General features: G+C 43.7%; 1 protein-coding gene across 1 annotated transcript in view; it reads right to left on the bottom strand.

Annotated features, from left to right (window-relative positions):
- HSD17B2 (hydroxysteroid 17-beta dehydrogenase 2) overlaps window positions 1-12,361 on the bottom strand; it is a 69,871-nt gene that overhangs the window by 22,415 nt on the left and 35,095 nt on the right. The window contains exon 2 of the mRNA XM_082439220.1: window positions 2,885-3,097. Coding sequence (XP_082295346.1) covers window positions 2,885-3,097 — 213 coding nt within the window. The remainder of the gene's footprint in view (window positions 1-2,884; window positions 3,098-12,361) is intronic.

The following is a 12,361-nucleotide window of genomic DNA, read 5'->3' as shown; positions in this document are numbered from 1 at the left end:
GGTTAAGACTCCACACTCCCCATGCCAGGGGCACGGGTTCAACCCCTGGTTGGGGAACTAAGATCCTGCATGCTGCACAGCGTGGCCTAAAAAAAAAAAAAAAAAGAACCACTATCATTCATTATGGTCAATACTGTCCCTCTGGGCCTCACCAGATGGGTCTGTATTGAATATCTCCTAAAGATACCATCAAGTCAATAATAAGAGGGATAGTAAAAGGCAAAGCCAGGAAAACTACCTTTCTAGAAAATAACCACACACTGCTAAACTTGCTGAAAATTAATTTCTAATTACCAACCATCTATTTTTCTCTCCTCCTCTCATTTCTCAGATGTATATTGAGCACTTACTATATGCCAGGGGCTGTGCTTAATGTTGAATGACTGGAAAATAGGAGTTCTTACTGACTGCTTGCCTCATGTCAGGGACTCTTGTAAGTGCTCCGTATATAATAACTACTCCTTCAACTACCAAATGAAGCAGATAATATTGCTCTCTTTTTGCTGGGAAGATCAGCTGTAAAGAGGATGTAAGCAGGAAGTGCTTGAGGCCTCCACGGAAAACCCCCAAGTGAAGGCAAAACAGGAGAAAGCAGAGCTAAGAAACAGAGACTGGGTGCTGATGACGTTGCTTAAGTGCCTAGATCCAGACATGCCTGAAATCAGTGGGCCTTTTTAGTTATATAAGCAAAAGACATTCCCTTTATGCTTTAGCAATTTTGAATTGGGTTGTGTCACTTGCGTCTGAAAGAATCCTGTTGGAGACATGGTTCTGGTTCTCAAGGAACCTTGTGGCGAGGAGTGAGAGGTGGACAGATTTGTATAATTGGTAATACCAGTGTGTGCAAGGGATATCAGGTGAAGGTCCAGAACAGGAAGTGAATGATATTACCTGGATTACCAGGAGGGTCATGCAAGAGATGTTTGAGCTAGATCTCCTGTGAGAGTAGAGTCTGCAGCTGGACAAAAGTAAAAGTCTAGAGGAATGGAGTGAGGCAAGAGGGAAATTTGGGTAAGAGGAAGCTGGACGTGCAAAGATGTAAACTAGTAAATTCTATTCTGGAAACCATTGCAGAATTTACTGAGTGGACCAGCAGGTATTGCAGATTAAGGGTTTGGGATGGGCCATTTTCCTGAAGGGCCTTCGAATCCTTGTTAAGGTGTTTGGTGGTGGATGGAGAACCACAGAACCATTCAATGAGGCAAAGCATAGGCCTTGCTCATGGGAGGAATGCAAGACATGGAGGCTCTGATTATCAAAAGGTTTTCAGGAAATGGATGACACTATAAGATGTGCACATTGTAAAGACCACTCTCCATTTGGAAAGCAATGGGGAAGGAAAGCCTGATTGCAAGGAGGCCATTGTGGGAGCTCAGGCGGGAGATGAGGGCCCTATTTAAGCCACAGCTGCCTGGGGATGATAGGAAGGGGCGGGATGATAAAGATCTAGGACGTAGAATTGACAGGACTCTGGACCAATAGGATGCAGAAATCGAGGGTAAGCGGCAGGTCTAAGTGACCCCCCAGGTTGCTGACTTGAATGACAGATTAGGTGGCAGTGCTGGCGTTTGAGCCAGTGTCTGAGTCGTTGGATGCAGGAGGGTAAACTGATTTGCAGACCGGCAGCAGAGAAAAAAGATTATGAGGTCAGTTTTTGACAAATTGAGGTGGGATGTCTGCTAACCAATTTTATATGCATATAGGTCCTGACGTTTAGAAGAGAGCTAGGTTGGTAACACACATTCAGAAGTTATCGTATTAAATCGCAGTGTTTCTCAACTCTGGCAGAATATTAGCATCACCTGGGGAGCTTTCAAATGTATTGATACCTGAGACCCCCAAATGGGATCTTCTTTACAGTGGACATTCGCAGCAAAAGGAGAGCAAGAGTACTGGCCTCATTGTGGAAGTATTAGCTGAGTTATTGTCTGTAAATGCTGATTTAATCTGTTGGGGGAAGGTCCCAGGTTGGGTGGGTATCACAGGTGTGTGACCTGTGTTTCAGAAAGGTCTCATGTTTGGTTTACTTTTCTGCTGGCACCACCTAAACATCTTAAACATTTTGTAAACAAGGGGCGCCACATAATTTGCACTTTGCCCTGGACCCCACAAGTTACATAGCCCATCCTGGGCCCAAGCATAGGTATTTTGAAACACTTCCCAGGTGAGAATTCCTGGTATAGAGAGAGAACAGTATAGCCTGGGAAACATGGAGTGGGAAGTTTGGGGATGGAGTCCTCAGTAACATTCACATTTAGGGGAATAGGGGGAGGGGATGGAGGAAGAGGTTCATACAGGAGAAGCAGAAAGAATGATCAGAGAACTAGGAGAGCAAGAGGGGGCTGGAGACCCCAAAGCCCAAGCAGGGGAGGATAATCAACACACTGAAAGACAGCAGAGAAATTAAGAGCTTGGTGTTTAGCATAATACTGATTCGCTTGGCCAGACCAGTTAGGGAGGCATGGTGAGAAGTGAAAACAGGGTGGCAGGGTTCCAAAGAGCTTGACTGTAAAGGAAGAGGAAGAGAAAGGCAGTGGCTAAGGGAAGGCAGTGATATGAAGCTATTTTCTTAAGTCTAATACAAGTTAATATCGGTGAGAGGAAAGAAATGAGGAGGGGCAATAATTAATGGGAGAGTGACCAAGCAGATGTTGGAGGGAATGGGATGGAGAATTCTGTAAGTTCTGAGGACGGACCACACCTGACTCATTCCTAATGTTTTCATGTCTGCGAAAGGTGCCAGCGTGTGGCAGGTGCTCAGTACAGGGGTCTCCAGGTGTCAGAACAGACTAAAGGACAAGGGTAATTAGAGGCTGGAACCAGTGTTGGGCATTTGCAAGGAGGGTGGAGGGCACTCGAGGGCGCAGGTGGCTGAAGGCAGTACCTCTGTTCTGCACCTTTTCCTTCACTTTGCTGTGGGCATCTTTTATCTGTTGCGGGTTGGTGATGTCCAGCTGGAGCACAGAGAGACGCTTGGAGCAGGTTCTTCGTAATTCCTCTGCTCCTGATCCCTTTTCATCCAGAACTCCAGCAAATACTGTGAAGCCCAACTCATCCAGATACTTGGACAAAGCATGGCCAATCCCAGAATCGCCACCTGCAAGGGGTCAAGGCAATACAAAGTGGGCTCAAACCACAATGGCAGGAAAAATCATTGAAGAAGAAAGTCACTGCATGCTATTTATGATGGTCCATGTTCTCTGGAGAGAGTAGGTCTTGGGGAAGTTTGTTTGTTTGTTTGTTTGTTTTGCTAAGTGGGAAAATGGGCAGAGAAGCCACAAGAGACAAATTTCTCTGTATGAAAAAAAAAGGGAGGTGAGGTAGAATTTGAGGTGGGGGCATAAGTGGGAGGAGAAATGCTGATGAGGGGGAGGGGGTCCAGGAGTTGCTGGTGGCCAAAGAATGTAGGAGGGAAAACTAAGACATCTAATGGAAGCTTTTTTATTAATCTCTGCATGTAGTATTTTATGTAATAACCTCCATCACTGCATAAAATCTTCAGTAAAACATTCATTACAAACTAATACTTTGGAGTTGGTTTCTTCATTTTAAAGATGTAGCAAAGTGTTGGGTCCTGCTTCATAGTGGACCCAGGACAATAGCAGAGGCTGCCCACAGGGGCCAGTTCCTTCTGGATTATGAAAGATGAAGGCTCATAGCCACCTGCCCTTCTCACCTCCTCAGAACTTTTTCCCTAGCCATGGCCTTCTCCCAAACCACTGAATAGACATCAATCCTAGGAAGACACCTGCAACAGAAACCAGATAGAAATCCCTAAGTGCACTGCTTTGTGAAGCCAGAGGATAAGATCATTTGTAAAATACATGTCAAGCCTACCAGAATCTGAGATGGGAATTTACCCAACCCACTCTGGAGGATAATATGGACCCTAGAGAAATTGTTTCACACCCACAAGTACAAACATAGATACCTGAAATTCCAAAGATGAAGATAATGTGGACATAAAATCACCCTTTGAGCCATACCAGAATAAACGTGTAACAATTAATATGTTTCTACAGCTCTAAAGACGAGAGATCATCTTCACATTGGCTGTGTCAGGCAGTCTTTCCTGTAAAGCTTGAGGGAATCTGTCTTGTCAGCAGTTGGGGGCTACAGTCAGGCATCCCCCTAAGAATCAGAAAATTCAGGAAATCAGCATGCTGACAGTCAACTCAAGGATCAGTATGTAAGTGATCAGAAAAGATGTCTGGCTTCAAAGCTAACAAGACCTTCCTGGAATCTGACCAGAAGTGTTGCGGTCTCCAAAGAGAGGATAATCACCATCAAAAGGCAAAAGGACAGAGAAACAGGCATTCACAGATACTGCTGATAAATGTGAAGGGCTGAAATCTATGACCATTTTCGATACTGAGACCCAAAAAGTCTCAGTATCTGTCCTAGAGGAAAAACTCACATGTATTCAGAGACAAAGGATGTTCTTTACAGGACTGTATGTAATAGCAAAAGAAGGAATTAACCTTAACATCCATGAATTGGAGAATGGTTGCATAAATTATGGTACCTATGATGGAATATGACACAGCGATTTTAAAAGATAGGGTAGAACTGTATAAACTGGCATAGACACTGCTCCAAGATACTTTGTTAAGTGAAATAAAACGTTACAGTACAGCCATTATTATACAGAATCCAATTTATGACCCAAAACAGGGGTGGAGGAAACGAATTCTCTACCTACCCATGCATGCAAATATAGAAGGAAGGATTTGCAACGAGAGACACCAAGATGGTAATAGTAGCTGCCTCTAGGAGGAGAGGCAGAATGGACGGAGCTTTGTTTTACAATGTTTTCCATTTTTGCTGCAAGAGAGTACTGATTTTTCTTGTGTAATTTCTCTTCTTTTAAAGGTCATGCCAATTAGAATGAAGATGGGCCCTATAAGTGTAGGAAAAGGTATTACCAAGAGGCCATCGTAGGTGGCGTCTGCAAACACTGCCCAAGAGAGTGCAGCCTTAGGAAGAGGTGCGGGCACTTCTGCCCCTCCTAACACAAGATGAAGGCGTCTGGTTACCACAGTTGATTGCACTTTACTTTGTTTCTTGTATGTCCACATCTACCTGTGTGTGCATGGTTTCCTGCCTGGTCCTGGTAAGAGGAGGAGACCGTACCATTTGAGGCAGACCTAAGCATCTGGGCCACGTGACAGATCTCTGCTGTGCTGTAAATTAGCACATTAGAATTCTGGTTTTAAAATATAATACTACATGCATATAACAATTTTGCGAGCCCTGCAAATGTAGCTTTGCCCTGTAGAAATGGACCTGCAGTTGTACAAATCCAGCTTCGGGGTCTGCGTGGAAAGATTGTGAAGGAGTGTGTGTCTTGTATCAAAGCTTCTTATTTATGATATGTAAGTAGAATAGAGCATATGTTGTTTGAATCTTCGTTATTTTTAGTGCCATTTCTCTAATAAAGCTAAGTATTTTAGAGGAGAAAAAAAAAATGATCTGAGGCCAGATTTTTGACAGTGGCAAGTTCACCAGGTGGTGGGTGCAATGCATGTGGCCTCTCCCTGGAAACCACCAAATGTCACTGGTGGTCAAATCTGTCTTGTAAAATTATTCTCCCCATGTCTCCAGTCGAGATTATCATTCCCATTTTACAGATGGGGAAAGTGAAAATGAGAGAGGCCAAGGTCACAGAGATAGAAGGGATGGACCTGAATCCCAGCGCATGACTCTTCCTCATCCTGGACCACCTTCTCCTTTATCTGTGAAAGCAGAGAAGGAAGGTCTGGGGAAGCCAGCCTCTGAATGAGCCTCTTGTGGCCCAGCAAGGAAGGATATGAATTAACCTGAAAATAACTAACTCAGAACCAGACTGGAGTGAAGCGTGAACTTGGAGCCAGGTGATACACACTCTGCTGGGTGAGAGCAGGTGTTCACAGAAGGCCCCTCCCATTTGCGACGCACCACACCCTGTGCTTCTGCCTCCTGGGTGGTGTGGCTGGGCATATTGGGGCCATGGGTTTTAAAGCTCCCAGTTCCCCTGAAAGGTTTGTGTCATATCAGGATGCCAGCATGTTCCCTCTGCGCAGACAGAATCATCCTGTGGTGCAGAGATGCAGGCTGTGGCCTTCAGCTCCATGCAGCAAATAAACTCAGCCAGGGTGCATACCAAGGAAGGTGAGAAAGGGTCATCTATCAGTGGCTGAGTGGATAAACAAAACGTGGTCTATCCATACAAGGGAATATTATTCAGCAATAGAAGGGAATGGAGTTCTGATACACACTACAACAAGGTTGAATCTTGAAAACATTATGCTAGGTTAAAGAAGGAAGAGACAGGTTGATCCTGACCCCATTTTCTCTGAGTAGAGAATGATCCAAAGACAGTTTCGAAGGTAATGCCTTAGACCAGCTTAGGCAGCTTCGTGAATCCAGGATCTAACTCTCTTCGGAAAGTTCCTAGGAAGAGCCTGGCCTACGGGAGATGCTGGCCACAAAATAAGAGATGACATATTGAACTTTACTGAGCCCTGTGGTCCTGGAAAACAGCAAAAGTTAAAAAACACTTCCACTCTTTGTGTTCTGGGAAATAGTTTCCTGCACAGGAGTCACCTTCTCCATGTGAATTAGAGAGGATTCAGGGATGCCCTCCTTGTTTACCAATGACAAGGCCAGACCCAGGCCCTCCAAATTCCCACCCTTTGCTTCATAAATGACAAGCTAAACTGTTTGTCCCCAGTGAGTCACTGGAACAAAATGCTTGTTAACCAAACTTTGGTATAGATTCTTTCCTTCCCCCAGGTCCTGGCCCACCGTCAGCCTGAGGCAGCAGATAGCCCCTCCTGAGAACAGGCTGGCCTCAGAGAAGATGGTCCCTCCTCTGCCGTCTGATCACTCCTGGCCTATCCCCATTCCCCTCACCTGGTTCTTTTCAGACTTGTTCACCCTCCCCATGAAAGCAAAACTCTTTTTTGACTAACCCTTGAGATACTTGCAGACCTGTGGTCAAAGTGTTCCCTTCACTGCAACAGTCCTGCCCCTGGCCCCATAGTAATCCTATAAAGTCTTTCCATACAAAATCTGGATTTGTTTTTTTCTGTTTGACAGTGAATTAAGAAAGCCAAAGTTCACGGGGGACCATTTGTTTGTCCTTACCAGTGAGAAAAGGTAGCATAGAGGCCTGGTTTTGAGCCTGGCCCCACCATCCCTACCTGTGCAACCCTGGTCAGGTTATTTAACCTCTCTGTGCCTCAGCTTCCTCATCTGTAAAATAGGCTTGATAATGGTGCCTACACCAGTTGATATTTGTGATGTGCTTAACAGTGCCTGTAATTATTATAATAGATCTTTTTTTTTTTTTTTTTAATAATACTAGGCACATGACATCCTTCTTGACTTACAGGCCTTTACATTCATGATATTGGTAGATGGGGAGTTTGCCTCTCCTGACAGTCAGCTAAACATCTTGGTGAAGACTCAGACTGCTTGATTCTGCCTCTCCCATGTCTGAGCCTTGGGAAATGTTACATATAGTCGTGTGGATCCTCCACTTCCTCATCTGGGAAGTGGGGTTATGCCAGTACCTCCCTCCTAGGCTGACCCTGGAAGTCAACAAGACAGAGGATGTTCTGCACAAGGCCCAGCCTGTCATATGTGACTTGTTATCAGTAGCGTGGCTCTAACCCAGACATCATTTCTGATCTCCTGTCAGAGATCAGGCTATGCTAGCCCTGGTGTCTTAGGGCTGTGCAGGGGTAAGAGGGCCTTGGGAAAGTATGTGGCTGGGGAGCCACTCCCTGTCAAGATAGAGTAGCCCTTGTGCACTCCAGAAACCCAAAGACAAGGTGGGGGCCTTTGTGAAAAGGCAAAGTGTTTCATAAGTTACCCAATAGTAACCTCTGAAGAGTATCATACCTAGTATGACTCTAATGCTTACCAAGGTCCAGCCAGCCTCACACATATTAACTCCAACCACCCTGGGAGATAAGTCATTTTACTATCATCGCTTTACAGAGGAGGAAACTGAAACACAGAAGGGTTAAGTCATTCAGCTGCACATGGCAGAGGTAGGTTGGAACCCAGGCAGGGCTTGGCATATAAACATCTGGAGTGTAAAATATTCAAAGCTTCCAGAGCACAGGGCTTAGCATATAGTAGGTGATCAAAAAAAAGCATGAGTTGGCTAAATGGGCATTTAAGAGGGCGTTGGCCTTGGGACCTCCCTGGTGGTCCAGTGGGTAAGACTCTGTGCTTCCAATGTAGGGGGCCCGGGTTCGATCCCTGGTCAGGGAACTAGATCCTGCATGCATGCCACAACTAAGAGTCCACATGCTGCAGCTAACAAGCCTGCATGCCGCAACTGTAGATCCCACATGCCACAACAGAGATCCTGCGTGCTGCAGCTAAGACCCGGTGCAGCCAAAATAAATAAATAAATAAATGTTAAAAAAAAAAAAGAGGGCATTGGCCTTAATGCCTTAAAAATGCAGAGCGAGAGAGAGAGTCCTATGGCACTAGGGTTCCTGACTCAAAATAAGTCCCAGCAAACATATTGAGTTGGATGTCTACCCCAAGAGGGGGTGGGGAAAATGCTGGGGGTGGTTTTAAGCTATGCCCTTTGAGATCATTCTATCTCTAGTGGCCTAGAAATCCATCAGCTTGGAGCAAGCAACGAGTACTAGAGTCCCATTTTTGCAAAATAGGAGTGAATGTGAAATAGTGATTTATTCTAAAATATTAATAAATTCAATTTGTGTGAAAAACGGAAACGTGAATCCCTTTAATCCAGAAGAATTAAGAATTGTATAGTTTCAGAGCTGGTGGGCTAATTGTAAGTGGATTTACGCTATTACCACATGGGGGCGCCGGATTAGCTGTTGAACAGAAACACATCCCATCATTTGTTGGGTCAAGTCTTAAATTAGGCAAGTTGTGAATAATTCGAGTTCCGAAGTTCTTCAGGGCTATGTCCCTTGAATGAAACACACTCACCCTATAAAGACAGACTGCATGTGCTCTTGGACACAAGCTGGTCCCTTGGAAGCTGCATTCAGAAAGAGAGATGAAGGGGGAAGAATTTGCAAGCCTGTAAACAATTTCTAGACATTAGTAAAATATCATATAAGTAATAAAACTTTAAGAACAACAAGATAAACAAAAGAAGAAGAAACTATCCATAACCTCACCAATCTAACATAACTTTTGTACTTTTTCTTCTAGTCTTTTCTTCCTATACACTATCTTTAACAATTACAGTTATAACACACATATGATTTGACAACTAATTTTTAAATTAATATTACGTAAACCAGTTTTAGCTATTTCTACATAGTCTACAAAACCATAAATCATCATTTTTCACTATTGGGTAAAATTCTCCCAGTCAAAATGCAGTAGAGACAGAAATGATGAGAGCCTGGGTTCTTGAGCCAGGATACCTGGGTTCAAATCCTTGCTCTGCTACTTACCAGCTGTGTGACCTTGGCCAGTTAACCTCTCTGTGCCTCAGTTTCCTCATCTATAAAGTGAGGTGATACTAGGACCTGCCTCATAAGATTGTTAGAAGGATTAAATGATTTTATGTACTAAAGTAATTGGACCACAGCCTGGCACATGGCAATTACTATCCAGATGTTAGTTAAATAAATGGCAACTGGGTTTTTTAAAATTTTTAATCCATGCTACTCCTTTCATTGGCTACTTCTAGTTCCTGGAACCAAAAGGATTTTCAGTTCAGTTCTTATCTCAGAAGGTCATCACAGCTATTCTAACCACAGTGATGAATTGGCCAAGGACTACCCTCTGCTTTCTGCCAGTGGTCCCATCTCTCCCAGACTCTGTCCCTAAAGCTCCTCCAAGTCTCCCCTTTGTCAGTATCTTTGAACAACAGCAGCTTAAAGCAGAGCTTCTCAGTGGATGAGTGTCTTCAGAGGTATCAAGGCCCATTCTCATAGTGGAATTTCAGTTCTATCAGTGGAATAGACAAACACAAATTGAGGACCTGCTATGTATTGATACCAAATAAGAGGACACCGTCTGAATATGTGTTTTGCTTGGCCCACACACTGTATTTTGTAAAAAATTTAAACACTTGGAGTCCAGCTATTTCACCTGAAAAGCCAGATCGATGGTTTCTCTTGATTAACCAGGAGATGGGCCAACCCCAGGCCTGCGTTCCTACAATGAAGTCAGGAGCTCAAGCTGAGGATCCCAAAGCTGCCCCCTCCCACGGGTCATGCTCTCAGATCAAGACTCACCACTTCCTAGGGCGCATGCGCATTTCTATGGCCAACATCCTCACCACTGGGACTCGCCCCCCACCCCACCCCCGCCCCGCCCACAGCCCAACACACAGGCAATTCTTTGTCCCACTTAACAAAGTTCATCTAGGGCTAGCCCTGTTTATCTGGAAACCTGTGGAAAACTAAGGAGGAAAGGACTTTCCCCTCCCTTGTTTAAGATTTAAGCAATCCATCAGGTTGCCACCCTCATGTTGACATGGCCTGTTCCCTATAAAATTGATTGAGGTATAATAAAATGGTAGATAAATAGAATAAAACTCTAGTGCACATAAGACTTCCCTGAGAGCCATACAAGGCTCAGCTCCTAATCCAAGAAGAGAAAATACTTGACAGTTGTGCTACTGACACCCCACCTTCCTTGCCCATGGCACTCTTAAAGGATAGTAACTTGCTGGGTGGTGAGGCCCTGGGGAATACCTAGATCTTTCACGTCAGTTTTTTTTTTTTTTTTAACATCTTTATTGGAGTATAATTGCTTTACACTGGTGTGTTAGTTTCTGCTTTAGAACAAAGTGAATCAGCTATACATAAACATATATCCCCATATCTCCTCCCTCTTGCGTCTCTCTCCCACCCTCCCTATTCCACCCCTCTAGGTGGTCACGGAGCACCGAGCTGATCTCCCTGTGCTATGTGGCTGCTTCCCACTAGCTATCTATTTTACATTTGGTAGTATGTATAAGTCCGTGTCACTCTCTCACTTCATCCCAGCTTGCCATTCACCCTCCACGTGTCAAGTCCATTCTCTACATCTGCGTCTTTAGTCCTGTCCTGCCTCTAGGTTCTTCAGAACCTTTTTTTTTTTTTTCAGATTTCATATATATGTGTTAGCATACAGTATTTATTTTTCTCTTTCTGACTTACTTCACTCTGTATGACAGTCTCTAGGTCCCTCCACCTCACTACAAATAACTCAATTTCATTTCTTTTTATGGCTCAGTAATATTCTATTGTATATATGTGCCACATCTTCTTTATCCATTCATCTGTCAATGGACACTTAGGTTGCTTCCATGTCCTGGCTATTGTAAATAGTGCTACAATGAACATTGTGGTACATGACTCCTTTTGAATTATGGTTTTCTCAGGGTATATGCCCAGTAGTGGGATTGCTGGGTCATATGGTAGTTCTATTTTCAGTTTTTTAAGGAACCTCCATACTGTTCTCCATAGTGGCTGTATCAATTTACATTCCCACCAACAGTGCAAGAGTGTTCCCTTTTCTCCACACCCTCTCCAGCATTTATTGTTTCTAGATTTTTTCATGATGGCCATTCTGACTGGTGTGAGGTGATACCTCATTGAAGTTTTGATTTGCATTTCTCTAATGATTAGTGATGTTGAGCATTCTTCATGTGCTTGTTGGCAATCTGTATATCTTCTTTGGAGAAATGTCTATTTAGGTCTTCTGCCCATTTTTGGATTGGGTTGTTTGTTTTTTTGATATTGAGCTGCATGAGCTGCTTGTAAATTTTGGACATTAATCCTTTGCCAGTTGCTTCATTTGCAAATATTTTCTCCCATTCTGAGGGTTGGCTTTTCATCTTCGTTATGGTTTCCTTTGCTGTGCAAAAGCTTTTAAGTTTCATTAGGTCCCATTTGTTTATTTTTGTTTTTATTTCCATTTCTCTAGGAGGTGGGTCAAAAAGGATCTTGCTGTGATTTATGTCATAGAGTGTTCTGCTTATGTTTTCCTCTAAGAGTTTGATAGTGTCTGGCCTTACATTTAGGTCTTTAATCCATTTTGAGTTTATTTTTGTGTATGGTGTTAGGGAGTGTTCTAATCTCATTCTTTTACATGTAGCTGTCCAGTTTTCCCAGCACGACTTGCTGAAGAGGCTGTCTTTTCTCCATTGTATATTCTTGCCTCCTTTATCAAAGATAAGGTGACCATATGTGCGTGGGTTTATCTCTGGGCTTTCTATCCTGTTCCATTGATCTCTATTTCTGTTTTTGTGCCAGTACCATACTGTCTTGATTACTGTGGCTTTGTAGTATAGTCTGAAGTCAGGGAGCCTGATTCCTCCAGCTCTGTTTTTGTTTCTCAAGATGGCTGTGGCTATTTGGGGTCTTTTGTGTTTCCATAC

Source organism: Balaenoptera physalus (genome assembly GCF_965194825.1).
Source record: "Balaenoptera physalus genome assembly, chromosome: 19".
Lineage (NCBI taxonomy): Eukaryota > Metazoa > Chordata > Mammalia > Artiodactyla > Balaenopteridae > Balaenoptera > Balaenoptera physalus.
This window is presented reverse-complemented; position numbering and strand designations above follow the sequence as displayed.